Source organism: Oncorhynchus nerka, linkage group LG14, assembly GCF_034236695.1.
Source record: "Oncorhynchus nerka isolate Pitt River linkage group LG14, Oner_Uvic_2.0, whole genome shotgun sequence".
Lineage (NCBI taxonomy): Eukaryota > Metazoa > Chordata > Actinopteri > Salmoniformes > Salmonidae > Oncorhynchus > Oncorhynchus nerka.
The window spans coordinates 30,557,612-30,583,065 of record NC_088409.1 but is presented as its reverse complement, the minus strand read 5'-3'; the positions used below and the strand labels follow the sequence as shown (position 1 = coordinate 30,583,065).

General features: G+C 46.0%; 1 protein-coding gene across 2 annotated transcripts in view; it reads left to right on the top strand.

The window, feature by feature from the left end:
* Nucleotides 1-25,454, top strand: part of LOC115140872 (amyloid beta precursor like protein 1-like) — a 59,560-nt gene that overhangs the window by 17,847 nt on the left and 16,259 nt on the right. For both annotated transcript variants that reach the window (XM_065027963.1, XM_065027962.1), the window contains exons 2-3: nucleotides 21,560-21,739; nucleotides 24,372-24,501. In XM_065027963.1, coding sequence (XP_064884035.1) covers nucleotides 21,560-21,739; nucleotides 24,372-24,501 — 310 coding nt within the window. The remainder of the gene's footprint in view (nucleotides 1-21,559; nucleotides 21,740-24,371; nucleotides 24,502-25,454) is intronic.

Sequence of the window (25,454 nt, the reverse complement as noted above, 5' to 3'; positions counted from 1 at the left end):
GTTGCATATTTAATCTCAGCGTCTATACCAAGGCAGGGTAAAGAAACCCAATTTACACAAGGGTTATAAATGAGTCCCCTAGTCACCTCAGTGGAGCACAGCAGAGACACCAGCCTCTCCACAGCTCTCTCCCAGGCAGCCACAGCTGCTCTGCCTCCTGTCCATTAAAAGCACATTAGCAGCTCCTTTACTATCATGAACAATGTGCCAAACATGCTGGGGTGGCGGGGACAGGAGAGACATTGGGAGAGGGGGACATCATGTTCACTCACCCCCCCCCCCCCCTGGGGAGTGTGAATGTATTGTGTGAGAGTTCAAATGATACAACGCATGGACCGGGACAATAGGTCAAACCTGTGAGGTGTGTGGGCTTCTCAGCGTGTAATTCCCATGGGCTTCACTGTGTGTGTATTGGCCTTGTGTCTGTCTGAGAGTGTGTGAATGTGCGCGTGTGTCTCTTTGTGGAGTGATCTCAGCTTTGTATCTTGTGTTGTCAGCCAAAATGGTCGAATAATCTCTCATTTTAACCGCTCCCCCCCCCCCCCCCCCCCCACACACACACACACACACACACACACAAATACACAAATACTGTCTGAAATATCTCATTTCAAAGTCTTATTTCAATATCATGCATCTGCCATACAGGCACCCTGGAGAACTGTGGGGGCACAAAGTTTTGTGAGGGAGAGGGGGAGATAAAGACGGGGGGAGAGAGAGAACAGGGGAGAAGTGAAGGAGAGCGGGATGAGTCCCACAGGTAAAAATGTGTAGTTGTAGTCTTCAGCTGAATCTCATATAGGATCAAATCATTTGGGTGCATGCACTGCTCATGTTACTATGCTTTCTCCCCCCTCTCTCTTTCTCCCCCTCTCACCCTCCCTCTCTGAGACACTCCTCCAATCTTAACTACCTGTGGTGTTGGAGTCAGTCTGTGTGTTTGTGGCAGGGCTGAGAGATCAAGCGGAGGAATATTCCAAAGCCACCGCCATCTATTAAATATGCACACGTACCACAGGCCCACGGGACCCCCCGCGCCAAGTAGCCCTGCTGAGGAAAACCTCCTGCATACAGAGTAAGATGTAGAGAACTACTCAGAAAGCCATTTACTGAGAAAGTATGCGGGTAGTGAAGGGGAGAAAATGACACACATCCATTTTAAGAGAGACAGAGCAGAACGGAAGACATCTCCTGGGAGAGGAGGGAAAGACTTCAATAGAGATGTTAGTATAGATGGAGAGATGCAGGGACCAAGGCCTAGAGCAGGAAAGGAAAGCTGATAGATCAGAGATGCTTCCTGACAGGATACACACATGAATGAGTGCATCAAATGTTTATCTGGATGTTCTAAATCTATTATGACATTGTTTTAATACCTCCTCAAATCTGGCCCCTGTACAGTAGTCTACAATGTCTCTGCCACTCATGCACCTTTTTATTTTAAAGAAAGACCCCCCTCCCCCCACAAAAAAAAATCTAATCAAATCTCGCGCATATTCCCTAATCTCCAATAACCTGGGATGAAAAGTGGCTGCTTCCAAAGACAATTTCACACAGGTAACATACCCAGTTCTAAGCACCGACTGTCTGTTCACACAGGTAACATACCCAGTTCTAAGCACCGACTGTCTGTTCACACAGGTAACATACCCAGTTCTAAGCACCGACTGTCTGTTCACACAGGTAACATACCCAGTTCTAAGCACCGACTGTCTGCCAGTTAAACGTAGGGCGGCTGATTCACCACGCTCAAATCGAGGAGGAAAGGAGATTCAGCTGCTGTCCTGTCTTGTACTGGCTGTCCTGTCCTGACTGCTGTCCTTTCCAGCTAGAGGCCTGGTTCTCCTGTTTAGCTGAAGCTCACACTGTATTGGTTCACTATGTGACTATCTATGGATTTATATTTTTGATGTTTCATTTGAATAGGGACAGAACATTAGATTTGTTTGTATTAGGCCTATGCATTATTCATCCCTGTCGGGATGTTATTTTGTCACCTTGGCCATGGCATAAAACACACATGCAATAAAATGACAGACAGGTCAGACATAAAATGACAGACAAGACACTGGGCACACACTGGTTAATCCACAATCCATACATGGTATCATATAACAATGGTTTAATAATTGAATCTAGCAATTTAAACCATTGACATATTGAGTAAACATATCATCTCTGTTGCACACCAGCTTTTTAGATGAGCTTTTACAAAGGATAATATTGTCTTTTGAGGCATGTTGGGGCTGCTTTCCATACTGCCCGTCTTTATCTGAGGCAATCAGCCAGGTGCTGAGTGAAGTCTCTAGTGCTCAATCTCTGATTGGGTGGCAGATGAGTTGACAGTTGGGTGTTGCAGTCATAGAGATCTGTAGTGGAGCTCCAACTAGAGCTAAGCCTTTGATTCCTTAAACCCCTGAGGGTTCAGATGTCGGATCTTAATTTGACCAGTATTATTACATATAGTATGTTATACAATTCTCAGCAACAAAAGAGTTAAGCTCCTACATCTGTAATACTTTAGCTGGGAGGCCTTCGTCACATCTGGAAGAGTTACACAACACTTGGCATTAACATGATGACATTACTAGTGTGATGTTCACTGTCATGGACGACCAGTATGTTACATGGAAATTACATTTCATGGTTTGTGTCGATGGACCAGGTTATCTAATGTGAATTTCAGTGGATATGATGTTGAGCTTCTGATGGGTATTGACTGACTGCTGGACTTGCATGTTAGGAAGTCTCCTTTTGAAGCACAGGAACATTTTACAGCCTACTAATGCAAAGTTAGACAAGTTCAGTTTTCAAAGTCCAAGGTCCTCCGTACTGTCAGTGGAGACGTTGGCACAGGAGGACATTCTGGGCAGACCTCCTTATGTTTGAAGATCAGAACACTTACTGTACGCATGTGCATGTAGGTTCCCACTTCTAGTGTGACGAAGGTGCATGACTCAGAGAGAACGCATCTGTCAAGACGTGGGCGTCAGAGAGGGGGAGAGAGAAAGGAGGTGGGGTGGCCTCTCTTCAACCAATCACTACATTCTCTAAAGAGAAATCCTGACTACAATAGAACCGTCAATATAACAAGTCTGGGAATGAGTGCCTCTCAATAAGAATCATTCCAGAGCAGATGAATCATTTTAGTGTCAATGGGAGTTATTGTGTTGATTGAATTGTAAGGGTTTCATTGACTGTTAGGATGACTCTTGCTGTGTCTTCAGTCTCTGTTCTATTGTTTAGTAAATGGAGAGAAAGTATTAGGTAAACAAATAGATAACAACAAAAGTGGTGCACTAGTGCTTGTTAAGTCCATATTTCAAATGACTAAAGCCTTGCCTCTAATGGAAGAAAACAGCTAGATAAAACCCTTGGTGTATGAATGCATAAACAAACCACTGAAAAGGAGTGGAGAAACAGAATGTGGACAGAAGATGGATACATTGAGTGGAATAATTAAAATGTGCTCCTACACTATAGCATTGATACAAATACTGTGTGTGTGTGTTTGAGTCACGGCTGTGAACCCATCTGTGTGAATGTGGGAGTTTTGTGGAGGAGATGCCTACAAGTCTGTTGGGTGATATGCTCCTGGACCTGGCCTGGTCTGTGGGAGACAGGACTCTGTCAGCCAACCACAGCCGCATGACTTCAGGAGAAGTTTTGGACCTTTGCAGAGGAGAGATGCCTCTACTGTAAGTCATGACTTACCGTGCTGCCTATTCTCCAAGCCACAGCCTGATAGGTCAGGATGAAAAGCAGGCGCTCAGAGAATGGAGCTGTAGGCTAGTAAGGTTTTTTTCTATTAAGTATCTATGATTTTGTATATGTAGAGACCAGTGCAAATATGACTCTGAAAAATTATACACACTGTAGGTTTACTTCTAAGAGGTATAGCCACCATAAAAATAGAATCCCCAAAATATGATGATCACCGTCAAGAACTGGTTTATATACCTGCTGACCACTCTCTCCATCTCTGGACTCTCTGATGTTTGTGTCAGTTGATAGCTTATTTTAACTCACATCTGAAATTAAATTAAATGTTGCTCTGTGGCCTTTGGCTGATTTCTGGCCGGTGCTGTGGCACTACGTGACCTGTGGGTTGCCGGGGTGATTATAGACCATCTGCTCCCAGTGGGCCCAGCTGGATGGGGCACCTCTGTAATCTGGTTGGATCAAGTCCGGGTCGCTGGGAGACAATGATGTCACAGCATAACATAAATAAGACCCTCTACCAGGATGATCTAAAGCCATGTTTTATTTGATTTGATTGTGTAAGGTGTCCACTAATTTCTGGTTTGAAGGAAAGACAGCAATCCTCCATTACAGGGAGAGACTAGATGCCGAGTCAGATATGTTTTGTTTTATATCAGTCAAAAGTTGTAGAACACCTACTCATTCAAGGGTTTTTCTTTATTTGTACTATTTTCTTCATTGTAGATTAATAGTGAAGACATCAAAACTATGAAATAACACATATGAAATCATGTAGTAACCAATTTCTTTTTTAACAAATCAAAATATATTTTATATTTGAGATTCTTCAAATAGCCACCCTTTGCCTTGATAGCTTTGGTCTTGGCATTCTCTCAACCAGCTTCACCTGGAATGCTTTTCCAACAGTCTTGAAGGAGTTCCTACATACAGTGGGGCAAAAAAGTATTTAGTCAGCCACCAATTGTGCAAGTTCTCATACTTAAAAAGATGAGAGAGGCCTGTAATTTTCATCATAGGTACACTTCAACTATGAGTTTGAGTTTATTTTTTATTTTTACAGGGACAGTGCACATTAATCAACGTTTCAGTAAAAGTGCCGGTTTTAGCCAGCCGGCTAATTTTCAACTGCAGTCCCTGGGCAGGTTATTAAAAACAATTACAATATAGACAATAGCAACATAGAACAAGCAAGACATAGCAACATAGGACAAGCAAGACACAGCATACAGACAGAGCAACATAGGACAAGCAAGACGTAGCATACAGACAGAGCAACATAGAACAAAAAGCAGCAAGACAAAATTCATAAAAGCAACAAAGTGTTTCCACACCTCACAAGCTACAGACAACAGACAACATGGAGAGCGGCAACACACAGCTAGGGACCATGTTCACAAATCTGATTGACCTTTAGCCATGTCTTCAAGCATTTTGTGAAAGTGTGATATGTGGTGCAGTTATGTGTGTCTGATGGCAGTGTATTCCAGACATGGGAAGCTCTCACAGAGAATGCAGATTTACTAAAGGTGCTTTTCCTTAGGGGAACTATACAGTCACCTCTCATGGCAGACCTTGTGGATCTGCTGCCATATGTCTGGGTTTTCTGTTTAACAAAAATATTGAGTGGAGGGGGAGCCAGGCCATTAAGGATCTTGAATACAAGACATGCGTCGGTGTATTGCACAAGATTTTCCCAACTCAAGAGCTCATGCTTTCTAAGGATGTGACAATGATGATGGCTATTGGGCTTCCTATCAAGCACTTTGAGAGCCTGTTTGTAGACAGACTGAATAGGTTTTAATGTTGTACAGCAAGCTTGGGCCCAACTAGTCAAGCAGTATGTTAAGTGGGGGAGTATCATAGATTTGAAGTACAGTTTTGCTACCTCTGTAGTCAAACAATTTCGTATAAATCGGAAATTAGCTAGGTTGAATTTGGTTATTTGAATTACCTTTTTCACATGCTTTTTAAAAGAGAGGTTGGAATCAAGTATGATGCCAAGGTACTTAAAATCGGATATCACCTGGAGCTTCTCCCCTGACACGTAGACATCTGGCTCAGTAGCATCTGTTGCCCACTTTGTGAAGAACATGCAAACAGTTTTTTTCACATTGAGATGCAAACACGAGTCACTGAGCCACTTTGTAACCTGGACCATTACAGTAGTGAGTTCTTGTGCAGCTTTTTGTTTGCTCTTTGCATGCACATATATCACTGTATCATCTGCATACATTTGAACTTCAGACCCAGTACAGACAGAAGGCAGATCATTAATGTACAGGCTGAACAGGAGGGGCCCCAGTATTGACCCTTGGGGCACGCCCACATCATAGCTACGAGTGGGCGACAGCTCATTGCTCACTCTGACACACTGAGTTCTGCCTTCAAGGTATGATTTCATCCATCTCAAGGCATCAGGGGAAAAGTTGAACTTGGACAATTTTGTGATGAGAATCTCATGGTTAACAGTATCAAAAGCCTTCCTTAGGTCCAGAAACACAGCCCCCCCTTTGTCCATCTTGGACTTCACATTTTCCAGAAGAAAGCAGTTGGCCGTTTCTGTGGAGTGTTTCGCTCTGAAGCCAAACTGCATGGAGTGTAATGTGAAGGGGCTGTTGTTGAGGTGGGCAATCAGTTGTTCTGCTACACACTTTAACAACCTTTGACACCACAGGTAGTATACTAATGGGCCTGTAGTTACTCGCGTCAGCAGGGTCGCCTGATTTAAAGATGGCCGTTATTATGGCCGACTTCCATACCCTTGGAAACACACAGAGACCAATAGATGTGTCGGTGACCTTAGTAATGGGGCCAATGAGTGACTCTTTGTAGTTAAGAAAGGTAGAGTCCATCCCAAACACATCTTTGGCTTTAGAGTTCTTTAGTGAGCTAATCACCTTGTTCACCTTTGACTCAGAAACCTCCCTTATGATGAAGACAGGTTGAGTGTCATTCACTAGCACTGAGCCCAAGAAACCAGTGGAGGGGTTCTGTGTCAGTACCCTGACAGAGTCAATAAAGTAGGAATTGAAGGCTATTGCTATTTCGACTGCATCCTGTGTTAGATTGTTATTCACCATGATTTCTAGTCTTTTTGCAGTGTTACTATGGTCTTTCCCTGTTAACTTTTTTAGATTCTCCCATATCAATTTAGAATTTCCCTTTGCTTCACCAATTATGTTAATAAAAAAGTTTCCCTTGGCCTGTCTGATTTCTTTCATCACCTTATTTCTCAACATGGTAAACCTACGTCTGTCATGCTCTAATTTAGATTTTAGGGCTATTTTTAGAGCATAATCTCGTTCTTTCATCAATTTCCAGATTTCTCCATTTAGCCAAGGAAGAGTGCTCTTTTGGCCAGGTTTGGATTTGATTTTCTTTAGGAAGCCATTTATTGTAGTCTGGATTGTGGATAGAAAAACCTGACTATCAGCTTCCACGTCTGTATAGGACAAGAGATCATTCCAGTTTATTCCCTTAATTGCTTTTTCAAAATAGTTTAATTCACTCTTAGGTATTCTGAGTTGATCCGGCTTTCTAACAGTAGAGAGGTTAAACCTGCTCTTAGACAGCTTTCTGGCTATAAGTGTCAGATTATGATCAGACAGCCCAGTAACCATATTGAATGATTTAGTCACTCGCTCTGGTTTATTACTGAACACCAAATCAATCTGTGTTTTAGAGCAACAAGTCACCCTGGTCGGCCCTTTAACTAGCTGTGTAAGGTCAAAGGTATTAGTGATCCGTTTGAGAGTTTTCCTACAACACTTGTCTTCATAATTCATGTTAAAATCTCCCATTAAGATGACCTCTTTCCCAAAATCACATTCCCTAAGCATGGTATTAAACTGATCAAAAAACACACTTTTGGTGGAAGGTGGCCTATACATTCCAATGAGGGTAAAAGACATTTGGGGAGACAGTGTGACGTTCAGGCCGATACATTCTAGTTCATTATCACATGACCACTCAATTTGTTTACATCGGATATGTTCTTTAATGTAAATCATCACACCCCCTCCTCTTCCTTCAATCCTGTCTCTCCTGAAAACATTGTAGCCAGGCACAATCAAAGCAGCATATGGAGAGTGTTTATGGAGCCATGTCTCTGAGAGGCAGAGAAAGTCAAGGTTGGAGTCTGTGAGTAGATGTTGAATTTGATCACTTTTTGGAATGACACTACGAATGTTCAAGTGCCCCCCTAGTAATCCCTTGGGCTTAGCTCGTGGGTCCCAGATGACTCGAGAGTGATTGACACATTGAAAAAAGTTAAATTTTCTGTGTTTTCTGACGGCTGGGTTTAGGCCGTTTTGTTTCGTTTTTGATTAGGGGCAGTTCGGTAGCGCAATTAACAATCCCTCCCGCCTGCACTGGATGCGGGAACTAATTAAAATAGCTTGCGTACCAGAAGCAGAGTCAGGGATCGCATATAGCGATTTGGGTATGTTTGAAGAGTCAAAATCTATCCTGGAGCCGGGTGAGTCGAGAGAAACCATAGGACCATAGCACTCACCCACCTCCACAGCGGAGACGACCAGTGGACGAGGCCATCCACCGCTTTCCACTCCGGTGTGTATCACTGGCTTTCCACTCCGGTGCGTATCACTGGCTCGGTGATATTGGGCCCAGATCCCCGGAGAGCAGGAGGGTAGTGAACAGGTAGTTTAACAGTTTCCGATAAATGTTGGACTTGTGTTTGTTACGCCTAAGCGGTTCAGTAGAATAAGGAGCGAGGTAGACTTGGCCATTATTCAGAACATTATGGTATGCTGTGTACTGTCCGCTCCCGTGGAACGGTGAACCAATGTGTTTGGTGTTGATATTCTCCGGTAATAGACTGATTGTGTCATCCCAGCAAGGACGCACTGAGATTATCAGTAGAGCAGCTACATAACTGACAATCATGGAAGAGTACTGGAGATAAAACACATAATTGCGCTTTAACTCTTTGCATGAGTTACTTAGCTGGGATTGGCGTACACCTGATGGTTTAGATAAAATTACAGCATTCGAATGAGAAGCGGCACCTGCCGCACCACCCTGTCTTCCGTCCGCCATTTTCCTTCCGTCGATGTCTCTGTGACTCTGTGTCTCTGTCTCTATGACAGACAAAATGAGAAGAAAAAAATCCAGAAAATCACATTGTAGGATTTTTTATTTATTTATTTGCAAATTATGGTGGAAAATAAGTATTTGGTCAATAACAAAAGTTTATCTCAATACTTTGTTAAATACCCTTTGTTGGCAATGACAGAGGTCAAACGTTTTCTGTAAGTCTTCACAAGGTTTTCACACACTGTTGCTGGTATTTTGGCCCATTCCTCCATGCAGATCTCCTCTAGAGCAGTGATGTTTTGGGGCTGTTGCTGGGCAACACAGACTTTCAACTCCCTCCAAAGATTTTCTATGTGGTTGAGATCTGGAGACTGGCTAGGCCACTCCAGGACCTTGAAATGCTTCTTACGAAGCCACTCCTTTGTTGCCAGCGCGGTGTGTTTGGGATCATTGTCATGCTGAAAGACCCAGCCACGTTTCATCTTCAATGCCCTTGCTGATGGAAGGAGGTTTTCACTCAAAATCTCACATGGCCCCATTCATTCTTTCCTTTACACGGATCAGTCGTCCTGGTCCCTTTGCAGAAAAACAGCCCCAAAGCATGATGTTTCCACCCCCATGCTTCACAGTAGGTATGGTGTTCTTTGGATGCAACTCAGCATTCTTTGTCCTCCAAACACGACGAGTTGAGTTTTTACCAAAAAGTTATATTTTGGTTTCATCTGACCATATGACATTCTCCCAATCTTCTTCTGGATCATCCAAATGCTCTCTAGCAAACTTCAGACGGGCCTGGACATGTACTGGCGCAGGGGGACACGTCTGGCACTGCAGGATTTGAGTCCCTGGCGGCGTAGTGTGTTACTGATGGTAGGCTTTGTTACTTTGGTCCCAGCTCTCTGCAGGTCATTCACTAGGTCCCCCCGTGTGGTTCTGGAATTTTTGCTCACCGTTCTTGTGATCATTTTGACACCACGGGGTGAGATCTTGTGTGGAGTCCCAGATCGAGGGAGATTATCAGTGGTCTTGTATGTTTTCCATTTCCTAATAATTGCTAACACAGTTGATTTCTTCAAACCAAGCTGCTTACCTATTGCAGATTCAGTCTTCCCAGCCTGGTGCAGGTCTACAATTTTGGCCATAGTGGAGTTTGGAGTGTGAGGTTCTGGACAGGTGTCTTTTATACTGGCAACAAGTTCAAACGGGTGCCATTAATACAGGTAAGGAGTGGAGGACAGAGGAGCCTCTTAAAGAAGAAGTTACAGGTCTGTGAGAGCCAGAAATCTTGCTTGTTTGTAGGTGACCAAATACGTATTTTCCACCATAATTTGCAAATAAATTCATTAAAAATCCTACGTGATTTTCTGGATTTTTTTCCCTCATTTTGTCTGTCATAGTTGAAGTGTACCTATGATGAAAATTACAGGCCTCTCTCATCTTTTTAAGTGGGAGAACTTGCACAATTGGTGGCTGACTAAATACTTTTTTGCCACACTGTATGCTAAGCACTTGTTGGCTGCTTTTCCTTCACTCTGCGGTCCGACTCATCCCAAACAATCTCAATTGGTTGAGGTCGGGGGATTGTCGAGGCCAGGTCATCTGATGCAGCAATCCATCACTCTCCTTGCTCAAACAGCCCTTAAATAGCCTGAAGGTGTGTTGGGTCATTGTCCTGTTGAAAAACAAATGATAGTCGCACTAAGCCCAAACCAGTTGGGATGGCGTATCGCTGCAGAATGCTGTGGTAGCCATGCTGGTTAAGTGTGCCTTGAATTCTAAATAAATCACAGACGATGTCACCAGCAAAGTACCCCCACACCATCACACCACCTCCTCCATGCTTCACAGTTGGAAATACACATGCGGAGATCATCCGTTCACCCACACCGCGTCTCACAAAGACACGGCAGTTGGAACCAAAAATCTCCAATTTGGACTCCAGACAAAAGGACACATTTCCACCGGTCTAATGTCCATTGCTCGTGTTTCTTGGCCCAAGCAAGTCTCTTCTTATTATTTGTAACGATCGTCTGTGGTGGAAGAAGGTGAGGACCAAAGTGCAGCGTGGTATGTGTTCATGTTTTTTAATAAAGTAATGAACAAAAACAATAACGTGAAGTAATCAAACTGAAACAGTCCTGTGTGGCACTAACATGGAAAATAAACACCCACGAAACACAAGTGGGAAAAGGCTACCTAAGTATGATTCTCAATCAGAGACAACTAATGACACCTGCCTCTGATTGAGAACCATACCAGGCCAAACGCAAAAACACAACATAGAAAAAGAAACAGACAACCCACCCAACTCACGCCCTGACCATACAAAAACAAAGACATAACAAAGGAACTAAGGTCAGAACGTGACATTATTGGTGTCCTTTAGTAGTGGTTTCTTTTCAGCAATTCGACTTCGACCTTGAAGGCCTGATTCACGCAGTCTCCTCTGAACAGTTGATGTGGAGATTTGTCTATTACTTGAACTCTGAAATATTTATTTGGGTTGCAATTTCTGAGGCTGGTAGCTCTAATGAACTTATCCTCTGCAGCAGAGGTAACTCTGGGTCTTCCTTTCTTGTGGCGGTCCTCATGAGAGCCAGTTTCATCATAGCGCTTGATGATTTTTGCGACTGCAGTTGACGAAACAAAGTTCTTGAAATTTTCCGTATTGACTGACCTTCATGTCTTTAAGTAAGGATGGACTGTCTTTTCTCTTTGCTTATTTGAGCTGTTCTTGCCATCGCCTTACTTGGTAAAGACCAAGTCCATATTATCTTCTGTAGGTAGTCCTGAGGCGTGGTCCTTGGGCTCAGGTTCTCCGGAGGGGAAAGAAAGATGGCCGAATTAGATGGAGCATACTTAAGATCACACAGTGCTATAGTTCGACCCGTTCCGAAATAGACCTTAGGCTTTCCCAACCGGACCTGATATGCATACATTTATTAGTTTAATATAGAGACCGGTTCCGAATGGACCCGAGGACAACTAGAACCATTCTGTATAGACCTGGTCAGATCCAGACCTAATCTGAATGAGGGAAGCAGCAGAAAATTATTTTTTAAAAGCTATTTTATTAACCGGAGCTGATAAAGCGCGAGAGGGAGAGAGAGATGCCGCTCTAGCAGGCGGGGGAGGGGCTGTAATGGGAGTGAGTGACACGAGGGAGAGACTGCTACCAACCAAGCCGACTCGCGCTATAGTAGACTTAAAGTTGCCATAGCTATATTATTTATCATCAATATGATTACGTAGTATCTGTCTTGAATGCATCAAACCGGGAGAAGCTCGTTAAGCTAACATTAGCTAGCTAGGCTAATTGAGTCTGCATGCATTTTCTCATCCTACAGTTACAAACATCTCCTTTCAGAATATTAAGTAGCAGCCTACCTGTTGGTTTTTGGTAGCAGCCTACCTGTTGGTTGTAGCCTATCCTTCTCCTTGAACTTTAATTTAGTAAATGTAATTCCATCTTCCATTATTTAAATATCTCCTAACTTTTGCCGCAAACTGAGGCTCTATGACTGTAGCTTATTGCAGCTTTGACTTATTATTGGCCAACAACAACAACAACAAGCTACACACTCCACTCTCTTGAAAAGCAAGAGTAGCAGCATAAATTATCAAATTTATCTCACTACTGCAGCAGTCACGTTCGGATCTGTACGTTCCTTTCCGGACAAGTCAGTTAAAATTATGATACATGAGACGATCATATCAGATCCAACCCAGATCTGTGACATTTAGAATTCTGGATCCACACGCTCCTGGATCGTGTCTCGTGGCACAGGTAGATCTGTGAAGACCTCTACACAGGACACCAGATAAGACAGGACTGGAGACTGAGACCGGGGGGGTCGGGGGACACTGGCCCAGTCCGACAATACCCGCGGATAGGGCAAACCAAGCAGGATATAACCCCACCCACTTTGTCAAAGCACAGCCCCCACACCACCGGAGGATATCAACAGACCAGAAACGTACTACCCTGAGACAAGGCTAGGTATAGCCCACAAAGATCATAGTAAACAATGTTCTATTGATTGAATTCATCGGAAGTGCGTTCTTGCAGTGCAACAATCTTTTGTCGTCTTAGCCTGGAACCTGACCGCTTTTATTGAACTGTGGCCTCTTAACCATATCCCTGGCATGATGTCTACTTTTGTCCGCTATTGTGCATGTCAAATTGGATCTCTTTTATGCATGTCAAATTGGATCTCTTTTGTGCATGTCAAATTGGATCTCTTTTGTGCATGTCAAATTGGATCTCTTTTGTGCATGTCAAATTGGCCATTCAGCAAAGGTAGTGTACATTGGGGGTTAAGAACAGCAGGTTAAGGGTCTACCAATCCGCCACTAAGCTGGTGTGATAGGTACCCAACACAAACTGGAAACCACAACAATTTAGCAGTGGGGTTTTAATTAGTATGGAGCGATGATGGGGGTTGATGTTGATGGCACGCTATTCCCTATATAGTCAAATGTATTTTATATATATTTATTTTATAAATATAGTGCATTATTTGTGATCAGGGCCCCCATTTGTGACACAAACCTTAACTGTCTCCATGCTCCACCAGACCAGACTCTCTGCATCCCTGTGTGTCTGACGCTCCTCTCTCATTATCATGGGCCCAGCCTGCCTGGCAGATGAGGAAGAGACCCTGGAAAAGCCAATAAAATTTTAAACACTGTGATTACTATGATGAATACTCCCAAATCTATTTCACCATTTAGTCTGAGCCCAGCAATAGGGATGGAACAACAGCAGAGTGTGGGGCTTTGTGTGGAGGCGGTGAGGGGTGGGGTAGGAAGGTGTGGTGTAGGAGCGAAGGGAGTGTGGGTTGGGAAGGTGTGGTGGTGAAGGGAGGGAGGGAAGGTGTGGTGAGGGATGGGAAGGTGTGGGAAGGTAGGTATGGTGTGGGCAGCGAAGGGAGTGGTTTGGGGAGGGAAGGTGTGGTGGTGAGGGACGGTAAGGGGAGGGAGGGAAGGTGTGGTAAGGGGAGGGAGGTGTGGTGTGGGGAGCGAAGGAAGTGTGGGTTGGGAAGGTGTGGTTTGGTTTGGGGAGGGAAGGGAAGGGAAGGGAAGGTAAGGTACGTATGGTGTGGGCAGCGAAGGGAGTGGTTTGGGGAGGGAAGGTGTGGTGGTGAGGGACGGAAGGGGAGGGAAGGTGTGGTAAGGGGAGGGAGGGAGGTGTGGTGTGGGAGCGAAGGGAGTGGTTTGGGGAGGGAAGGTGTGGTGGTGAGGTGTGGTAAGGGGAGGGAAGGTGTGGTAAGGGGAGGGAGGTGTGGTGTGGGAGCGAAGGGAGTGTGGGTTGGGAAGGTGTGGTTTGGGGAGGGAAGGTGTGGTGGTAAGGGGAGGTGTGGAGGGGAGGGAGGGCAGGGAGTCTGGGTTGGGACAGGCTGGCTGGCTGGCTGGCTGGCTGGAGAGATCAGGAGAGAGAGAGCGAGAAACTCCAGGATAGGAAAGAGTGGAGGGAGAGGACCGAGATCAAAGGGAATGTGGGAGGGATGGAGGGGGGATTGAGAGGGAGGGAGGGATAGGAGGGAGAGAGAGGACAGATCAAAGGGAATGTGGGAGGGATTGAGAGAGTCTAGGAAGGAAGGATACTACAGAGAATGGAGGTGGGATTGAGAAAGAGGGACAGAGATCAAGGGGAATGTGGGATCGATGGAGCGATAGTCTAGGAGAGAGAGTGGAGGGGGGGGGATTGAGATGATAGAAGGAAGATGGATAGGAGGGAGGGAGGTAGAGGACAGGTATCAAAGGGAATGTGGGAGGGATGGAGGTATAGTCTAGGAGGGAATGATAGTGGAGGGGGGATTGAGACCAAGGGCGGGAGGGAGAGGACAGAGATCAAAGAAAATGTGGTAGCGATGGAGGAGTTGTCTAGGAGGGAAGGATAGGACAGAGAGTGGAGGGGGGATTGGGAGGGAGGTTACAGAGAGCAGAGGGAAGGTGGGAGGGAAGGAAGATTGGGATAGGAGGGAGAGGACAGAGGGTAGAGGGAAGTTGGAAGGGAGGGAGGGGCAGCAGGGCCCGGCAGCCACCCACTCTCTGACCATCTGTGCTGCAGAAAACCACGGGCACAGCAAGGCTTCAGGCTGTGTGTGTGTGTGTAAGTGTGCGTTTCAGCGTGTGTGTACGTGCATGCATTTCTGTGCATCCGTTCATGTGCATTAATGTGTTTTAATCCGTGTGTGTGTGTGAGTACATTTGTGCACAGTATTTATCCCAGTGTATGTGCTTATATGCCTCGCCCTTGCGGTGTCACCCGGCCAGCCAGCCCTCCGGGAGGAGGGATGTAAATTAGCAGGTGAAATAACTCAGATCCCTACTGCCAAGGGATTAACCCCTCAGAGGTCCCATGTCTCCGGTTCACCACCCGACCCCCCCGAACATCCATCAACATCATTACACCAGTGTGAACATAGACTTAACATGGTCCTCTCAACACACAGCCCTTAGCTACAGATCTAAGATCAGCTGACCCTCCCCAAGTCCTAACCTTATCCACTAGAGGGAAGAAAACCAAACTGACCTTAGATCAGTGTCATTAGGCTAGGACCCCCCTCCCGTTCTCTCGCCGTTGACTCCTTTGAATGCGCCGGATTGCTTTGGTCTCATCTGGCTGCATTGATTTACAAACACACACACACGCACACACATGAAGTGATGAGCTAGATGAGTCGGTGTCAGACGTGCAGCTCAGCTAACATTTATGGCAGGGCCATCTGATGGATTAAAGGGATTGACAGATGATGGAGTGGCTCCTCCCCCTCCGCTGCCTTGCCTTGCCATGTAGGGCTTGGAGATTGCATCATATCAGAGGATGAAGTCATCCTGCAACAAAAGGCAAGCAGGGGGGAACAGGTGCTGCATATTTAATTAGACAAGGGGGTGGGCCGTGGCGATGCCAGAGGAATATGTAAATTTGATGGAGGCCCTGGCCTGGCATGAGCTAAACCCAGCTGACACAGAGATATATATGGGCAAGATTATGGTTTTCGTTTGGCCTCTTTATTTTTCCCCTGTACTCAGTCACACACATGCATCTGCATTGCAGCTTAATTACCTCCTATCAGGGGTATATCTGAGAAATGAGGATGGCTGTCTCTCTTTTTCTTCATGCTATGCTAGGATATTCCCAGACCGCTGTGCTTCCCTCTGCCCTTTGTGCTTTTTGTGTCAGAGTACTCAATACCTCCTTGTGATGTTTTCTTCCTTGGAGAATAGGGAACATGGGGACGAGGGAGTACTATTCATGAAAGGAGTAGAGTCCATCCATCCCCAGTTAGTGGATAATGGAGAAAAAGAGGGAAATATCAGGGGAGAATGAGGAGCAAGAGAGAGGTAAGGAACCAGGAAAATACAAAAAGGCAATCGATGTCTCTGGGCTTGTGTCAACAGGCAATTATTAATGATGAGGTGGGCTCTGGCTCTTTGCCTCTGTGCAGTGGTTGAGTCAGGGAGCACTCCTCTCCTGTCCACTGTGTTTAGCTCCCTCAGCACTAAGGTGTGATTTGTGGGAGAGAGAGAGGGGGGGGAAGGGGGGGAGAGAGAGAGGGAGGGCCTTAAAGGAGGTGGAGGGAGAGGGATGGGGGATGGGGCACCACACACACCCCTCTCAAACACACACACACACACACACCTCAGCTCACACTGTACTGTACATCTCTGGGAGACATCCAGGCCTTTACTGTCCAATTAAGGTTTGCCCAGGGGGGAAAGTACAGAACAGAGCAGACTCAGCCTCTCTCTCTCCAGCCTCAGCCTCTCTCTCTCTCTCCAGGCTCAGCCTCATCCTCTCTCTCTCTCCAGGCTCAGCCTCTCTCTCTCTCTCCAGGCTCAGCCTCTCTCTCTCTCTCTCCAGCCTCAGCCTCTCTCTCCAGACTCAGCCTCTCTCTCTCTCCAGCCTCAGCCTCAGCCTCTCTCTCTCTCCACACTCAGTCTCAGTCTCAGCCTCTCCCTCTCTCTCTCCATGGAGAAGCTGGGTAATTGTTAACAGATTGGGAAGTGTTATTGTGAAGCAGAGTGGATCAGGACATCTCAGCCAGCCGACCAGACCAGTCGGTCAGCCAGCCGGCTGGCCAGGGGTGTCTGTCTGAGAGGCTCACGCCACTGTGGTCACAGCAGAGGTCTTAGTGGTCTTAAGCCTAATTGACTAAGAAATAGAATGAAAAGCCCCCGTCCTGGCAGACAGAGGAACCCAGGCTGGCTTTTCTACTGAGCAGAGAACGAAGACTATTAGAGAGATAATTAAAAGGAGTCAAAAACTGACAAAACATACTTTTTATGTGAGACTAATTATCAGTTCCAATTCCATTAGGACTAATTTTAAAAGTCTACTGAATATATAGAAAAAATAATTACACCTGGAAATGTGTTTGCTCTAGCGGTCTATTCCTGCTACCCTTTAGCAAAAGCATCTTTTCAGTTGACTGCCTTGGTTAGGTGGGGGCTACACTTGACTGATTTACCATTTAAACAGGATTAGTGACTGGCTGCCAGATTCCCCTAGTCTGCCAAGGCAAACGCCAAGACCACACCAGCACCTTTTCATTCAGGCTTTTGGTACTTCCTCCTAAAACTCATTTAGACCAATTAGCAGAGGGCATGCTGTCTTGTTTGACCAACCAATCACAGCCATATAGAATCCATCTCCTGACAGGTACCTAAACAGTTAGGATTTTGATATTCAAAATGTTCCAGATAGAGGTGCATTGTATAGAATTGATGTGACATGATATTATGTGTAATAAACTGTCATGCCAGGTCTATGCAGTACATTTCTATCTGCAACCCACCAGATTGAACAGGCCCTGGGTGACTGTAGAACAGGCGTGCTAAACAATTGTCATAAGTAAATGACAGCGTGACGGCAGCTAGTTCCTGTTCACACGCATGTAACTGTACCGTTCCTTCTGTAAACAACAGTGTTAGTCAGCCTGTCTGATTCACTGACAACAGAGATACAAGGCTTCTTTAATGCGTCTGTGTGTGGGTGGGAGACTTTGTTTCTCCTGGGTCTCTCTATTGAAATGGACTGATTTCATGCATTTCTGAACAATTTCATGCATTAATGAACACACTGAGAGATACTGTACCTTTTTAGCATTGTTTCGGCAGTGTTTGTGATTAGTATTTGTTATCACGGCAGGCCCATCTAATCTGGTGGGGAATCAGGGAGAGCTGGGATTGACTGAGGAGCTGCGGAGCCTCCTCTCCACGCTGGAGGTCAGGCCATCTGGCTCCAAATGGGCTCCTATTGATCGGAGGGAGCATGGCGATCCAGTTGCAGGCGTACATCATCGATTTTCTGTTGAAGTGCGGGGGGAGGGGGGTGAAGGCTGGAGCACAGCAGAGCTGTCAGGTCATCTTCTCAAATATCCAGAAGTATTTTTTGTGGCGTTGACCTTCCCTGAGTCAAAGAGACATATCTATTTAACCACTACCTCAGCAGGCACAGTGGCTAGTCGCTATGGGCTGTGTGTAGCTTAAGCAAGCGCTTTAATTCACACACACACACACACTTTCCTTAACACACATCAATAACGTGCTCCCAGAAAGCTGCCAGTTCAGCAGAAATCAACATCTCTAAGCACCACTCTTAATAATATGCAAACAGTTTCTATGTCCACTTACTGTATATGGGGAGTTGAGTCTAAAGTCACGTACAGTACCAGCAGTCACTCAGAGAGACTTTAATTAACAAAGTACAGAGCTAAGGTTATCACTGAACTCCAAATAAATTGGTTGTCTGCACCATTCGGGAGCTCTAAACCCACTTCCTCAAGGCCTCGCTCGGCCACGTCCATACAACTTTCATTATAATCCAATGAACTCATTATCATGGTGTCCATTCATATCTAAAGGGGGGGTCTAATGCTCAGACTCCTCCGGTCCTATTATATTTATTGTATTTTTATTAATGGGTTTTGTATATATTTATTTCCGATATTATACATTTCAATTAGAACTTCAAACACTTTAGCAGCAGTATGCTGAGTCAGAGCTTCCCTTTGATCAGACGCCACTCGCCCTGCTTTCCTCTCTCTCTCTCTCCTCTCCCCCTTACCCCTGGGCATCTTGATGCTAATAGGCTGAGTGTTGCTCTTCTTGTCTGTCAGTCCATCTGTCTGTCTATGGAGATTAAACTCGGGTCAGTCATAAGACGGGTTGAATGGGTTCTGGGTTGCCACCTTCAGTGTGGATAGGGATATTGTTTGAACTTTCCGTCATATTAGTTTTTATAAGTGTCTCTTGGCTGTTAAGCCAGAAGAATGGCAAGACTGAGCGAAATGATTTGTTAGGTAGATGTTCAAGCATGTCTTTGAAATATACCCCTACTTTTTCTGCACCAAAGAGGACTATGTGCTATGTGCTATCTATACTGTACGTGTGAACACAACACCTGATCACTCCATCCCTCTATGTCCCTTTCTAAAATAATCCTAGTGAGGCATTGACGTCATAATACTCAGCTTGTGTTAGAAAACGAGCATGTTTGGTCTCTACGTCTGTGGAGATTATCTCCTGCAGTGGGTACATCATTGTGTGTGCCCCCCCCTCGACTCTCCTCCTTTCCTCTCCCTTCCTCTCCTACTCTCTCCCCTCCTCCCTCCCTCTCCTGTTTATTAATGTACTTGAAGTGGCCCGGCGGTCAATGAGCTTGTATTAACACCTGACTGGGAGCAGCCTGGCTGGGGCCCGGCTGGTGTTTGTTCTTCCACGGTGCCTCCCCTGGGCCCAACCCCCAGTATTAACACCTGACTGGGAGCAGCCTGGCTGGGGCCGGCTGGTGTTTGTTCTTCCACGGTGCCTCCCCTGGGCCCGACCCCCAGTATTAACACCTGACTGGGAGCAGCGTGGCTGGGGCCCGGCTGGTGTTTGTTCTTCCACAGTGCCTCCCCTGGGCCCGACCCCCAGTATTAACACCTGACTGGGAGCAGCCTGGCTGGGGCCCGGCTGGTGTTTGTTCTTCCACGGTGCCTCCCCTGGGCCCGACCCCCAGTATTAACACCTGACTGGGAGCAGCCTGGCTGGGGCCGGCTGGTGTTTGTTCTTCCACGGTGCCTCCCCTGGGCCCGACCCCCAGTATTAACACCTGACTGGGAGCAGCGTGGCTGGGGCCCGGCTGGTGTTTGTTCTTCCACGGTGCCTCCCCTGGGCCCGACCCCCAGTATTAACACCTGACTGGGAGCAGCCTGGCTGGGGCCCGGCTGGTGTTTGTTCTTCCACGGTGCCTCCCCTGGGCCCGACCCCCAGTAATTAACACCTGACTGGGAGCAGCCTGGCTGGGGCCCGGCTGGTGTTTGTTCCTCCACGGAGCCTCCCCTGGGCCCGACCCCCAGTATTAACACCTGACTGGGAGCAGCCTGGCTGGGGCCCGGCTGGTGTTTGTTCCTCCACGGTGCCTCCCCTGGGCCCGACCCCCAGTATTAACACCTGACTGGGAGCAGCCTGGCTGGGGCCCGGCTGGTGTTTGTTCCTCCACGGTGCCTCCCCTGGGCCCGACCCCCAGTATTAACACCTGACTGGGAGCAGCCTGGCTGGGGCCGGCTGGTGTTTGTTCCTCCACGGTGCCTCCCCTGGGCCCGACCCCCAGTATTAACACCTGACTGGGAGCAGCGGGGGTGGGGCCGGCTGGTGTTTGTTCCTCCACGGTGCCTCCCCTGGGCCCGACCCCCAGTATTAACACCTGACTGGGAGCAGCCTGGCTGGGGCCCGGCTGGTGTTTGTTCCTCCACGGTGCCTCCCCTGGGCCCGACCCCCAGTATTAACACCTGACTGGGAGCAGCGGGGCTGGGGCCGGCTGGTGTTTGTTCCTCCACGGTGCCTCCCCTGGGCTGCAGGCAGATGGAACGGATCCCATGATCAATAACAACATCCTAGCAGGCTGCTGAGGGTAGGAAGGAGAGAGGGGGAGAGGATGGAGATAGGGAGAGGAAAAGAGAAAGAGCTAAGGGAGAGAGACAGTAGGGGAGAGATGGAGAGAATAAAGGGGAGTGGTAGAAAGAAGATAAAAGAAGGGCAGATGGGAGCAGGCTTTACAGTATATAGTTGTACACTTCCTGTTTATCCACCCTATCTTTATGTTCTCAACTCTTAACATTGCTAACAAAACCAGGGCATAGTTTGTCAGTCGATAAGTCAGACTTTTCATCGGCTTTGGGTGTCACTCAATGCATGATCTGGTATAAATATTTTCTGATCCTTGTTTCTGCCAATATTCTCTATCACTGTAGCTACAGTGTGTGAGACTAAATGGTATATGCATTAGCTTGAAAGTCCATCTCTCTATACAAATATGGCACACACACAATGCATACAACGATGTATACACAGACACACACTCTCTCTCTCTCTCTCTCTCACTGCAGCTAAGCCATTGTCTGTGTTGGGAGAGAGACTATATCAGCTGGTACATTTAGACTAATCTAAGGTCCTGTCCTTCATTCTCAAACTCGATATTATCCCACCACTTTGTTTGTATTGACTGCTCTTCATCTCTCTCTCTCTCTCTCTCTCTCTCTCTCTCTCTCTCTCTCTCTCTCTCTCTCTCCAAGGGTTTTATTGGCATGGGAAACGTGTTAACATTGCCAAAGCAAGTGAAGTAGATAATAAACAATAAAATGAACATTGCACTCACACTCTCTCTCAGGACAACCATAACAAAGTATTTATTTTCCTCCACCTTTCCGCCTTCCTTCCTCTCTACTTCCATCTATTACTCTTTCTATTTCTCAACTTGTCTTTTCTCTTTCCACCTCCCTCTCTCTAGGCCTTGGCCGTGGCTGAGGTGAATGGACCGGGGCCCCTGGTGGCCGAGCCACAGATTGCCATGTTCTGTGGGCGTCAGCTGCTGCACATGAACCCTAAGACTGGCCAATGGGAGCCTGACCCTCAGGGCCGCCAGGGCTGCTTTACAGAGCCCAACCAGATCCTGTCCTACTGCCAAGAGGTAGGAGCCAACAACACTGCTATGGTTATCTGATCGACCTCATACTGCACTATTACTGCACTGTAATGCTCAGCTCATCGCCAATGCTGCTGCAATAGCATAGTAGAGAGCAGATACTTTAGATAGGTTTATGGATATAAAGATAGTGGTAGATTCAGTGCCTTCAGAAAGTATTCATACCCCTTGACTTATTCCACATTTTGTTGTGATACAGAATGATTTCAAAATATATATATATTTTTTTAATCCTCACACAATAATGACAAAGTGAAAACATGTTTTTGCAAACGATTAAAAGCATACACAGAGCAGCCACAACTATGCTTGAAAATAGGGAGAGTGGTACTCAGTAATGTGTTGTGTTGGGTTTGCACCAAACATATTCAGGACAAAAATGGAATTGCTTTGCCATATTTTGTGCAGTTTTCCTTTAGTGCCTTGTTGCAAACAGGATGCATGTTTTCTGTACAGACTTCTTTCTTTTCACTCTGTCAATTAGGTTAATATTGTGGCATATGGTAACTGCAATGTCGTTGATCCATCCTCAGTTGTATCCTATCACAGCCATTAAACTCTGTAACTGTTTTAAAGTCACCATTGGCCTCATGGTGAAATCCCTGAGCGGGTTCCTTCCTCTCCGGCAACTGAGTTAGCAAGGACACTTGTGTCTTTGTAGTGACTGGGTGTATTGATACTCCATCCAAAGTGTAATTAATAACTTATATGTATATTTACCCATCTACCAATAGGTGCCCTTCTTTGCGAGGCATTAGAAAACCTGGTCTTTGTGGTTGAATCTGTGTTTGAAATGCACCGCTCGACTGAAGGGCGTTACAATTATCTGTATGTGTGGGTTAGAGAGATGAGGTAGTCATTCAAAAATAATGTTACACACTATTATTGCACACAGTGAGTCCATGCAGCTTATTATGTGACTTGTTAAGCAGATTTTTACTCCTGAACTTATTTAGGCTTGTCATAACAAAGGGGTTGAATACTTATTAACTCAAGGCATTTCAGTGTTTACATTTTTTATTGATTTGTAAACATTTAAAAACATCATACCACTTTGACATTATGGGGTGTTGTGTGTAGGCCCTATGACAAAACAAATGTAAATGTTATCCATTTTAAATTCAGGCTGTAACAACAGATAGCTAGATACCTCACACAACATTCCAAATAGGAGTAGTAGTAACCAACCCTAATCTCCCTATCTGTCTCACTTGGTATGTCTTGTTCTATCAAATCTATATATTTCCGTATATATAGTGGAGTGATGGTGGTCAGGAGGAAATATTTATTGATATTTCCTGAATATTAATACTACCATCCATCGGTCTTCCTCCTGCCACGTTTATCCCCCTAATTCCTGAAAGTCTCCTGCATGCCAAACTTAAGACACATCAATGGCGTACCAGGCCTAGCCACAGCCTTGGTTTGATTAGAGACTCGCTGCTCCCCCTCTGAAACAAGAGCAAGGAGACAGTTTTTATAAAAGGACATCATGCGCCACCTGGTGGCTAAATGAAGCACGGCGGGTAAAGAAAACCGCAGTCACACAATTGAAATGGCTGTAATGTGATTACCCAGCTCATTATGCGTCTGTGATTGCTTTTCCACAAAAGCGTTTCTTTTTCCTCAACGTCTGTGGATCCGGCTCTCAGACAGCGTGCCAAATAGATTTCTCAATCCATTAAACCTCATTATAGGGCTGTGCTTATGCCATTGCCCTACATTTTAATTGAAAGTAGTCAGATGTGAAATTGGGATTATTGAAATAATTGGAAGTGGGATTGTATAGGTCAACTTGTTTTCAGCCTGGAATTTTCCATGCAACTTTAGGAGAATATCAGTGTACGACCTGCATAGTCAGAAAATAGACCCTTAATGCCAAAGTGTTTCAGACCGTTGCATGAGTCTCTCCTTTTTACCTTTCTCCCTATTGATTGTGCTATCCTTCTTCCCTCTCCTCCTCTCTCCCTCTTACCCTCTCCTCCTCTCTCCTCCTCTCTCCCTCTCCTTCTTCCCTCTCCTCCTCACTCCCTCTCTCCCTCCTCCATTCCTCCTCTCTCCCTCTCCTCCTCTCTCCCTCTCCTTCTTCCCTCTCCTCCTCACTCCCTCTCTCCCTCTCCTCTCTCCCTCTCCTTCTTCCCTCTCCTCCTCACTCCCTCTCTCCCTCCTCCATTCCTCCTCTCTCCCTCTCCTCCTCTCTCCCTCTCCTTCTCTCCCTCTCCTCCTCTCTCCCTCTTACCCTCTCCTCCTCTCTCCTTCTGTCTACTGTATGTCTCCTCTCCCCTAAACCCTCCTTCTTCCCTCTCCTCCTCACTCCCTCTCTCCCTCCTCCATTCCTCCTCTCTCCCTCTCCTCCTCACTCCCTCTCTCCCTCCTCCATTCCTCCTCTCTCCCTCTCCTCCTCTCTCCCTCTTACCCTCTCCTCCTCCCTCCTTCTGTCTACTGTATGTCTCCTCTCCCCTAAACCCTCCTTTTCCCCTCAATTTGTCTGACCCTGTTGTCTCTCTCCTCCCTGATGTCCTGTCTGTCCATATCGTCCGTCCATCCATCTTTCCCTCCCTATGTCTTTCTGTCTGTCTCTCCCACCGTCTGTCTGTCCGTCCATCTGTCCAACCAGATGTACCCAGCCCTACAGATCTCCCATGTGGAGGAGTCCTCCAGCCCCGTCACCATCCCAGCCTGGTGTAAGAAGGGCTGGGGCCACTGCCAGACACGCCCCTTCATTGTCATGCCCTACCGCTGCCAGGGTAAGAACAACACGTCTGCAATGTCTGCACCCTCAGCATCATCATCATCATCATCCTTCTAATCTTCAGCATATCCCTACACAAACATTACTCAAAACATTGCACAACTTCCCTATGATCACCCACCCCATATCGGAGGATAACTGTATTATATTAATGAGTAACATCATGTCATCATTATGTTTAATACAAAGCATGTCATTTCAGTTATATGGTTAAGTAGCGTTCACATTCAGCCTCGGGGAAGTAATAATAGAAACGGACATAGTATGTCTAATAGTTCATATGAATGGATTCCATTGTCAAAGCTTTGTCAGCTGCACCAAAAGGCTTCACTCCTTCAAAATGGTGGAAAGGTCTTTCAGTCTGTGTTGAATTTTAACCCACTTGTCCCCACATATTTCCAAACATGCCACTATGCACATATTATACCATTAGTAACCCTAACACATAATCCAAATTGCTTTTAAAAAATTACAGTAATTGAAAGGTATGTAAAAAATAATTGTGACTGATGGGAACATAGTGCTCTGCCTATAATAACATTAACAGACATTTGCCCCAATATATACTGTATATACCTCAGCTCATTTACCCACACACCCCATCCCTCTTACCCCCATGCCCTAACCCTAACACCCACGTGCCAATACCCTAATATTGATACAATCAAGTACTGATACACCCATATCCTAGCCCTGAATGATACACCCATATCCTAGCCCCGAATGATACACCCATATCCTAGCCCCGAATGATACACCCATATCCTAGCCCTGAATGATACACCCATATCCTAGCCCTGAATGATACACCCATATCCTAGCCCTGAATGATACACGGCCTATAATATCGTACACTGATATTCTCGCACGGCAAGCGGTACCGGAGTGCCAAGTCTAGGTCCAAGAGGCTTCTAAACAGCTTCTATCCGCAAACCATAAGACTCCTGA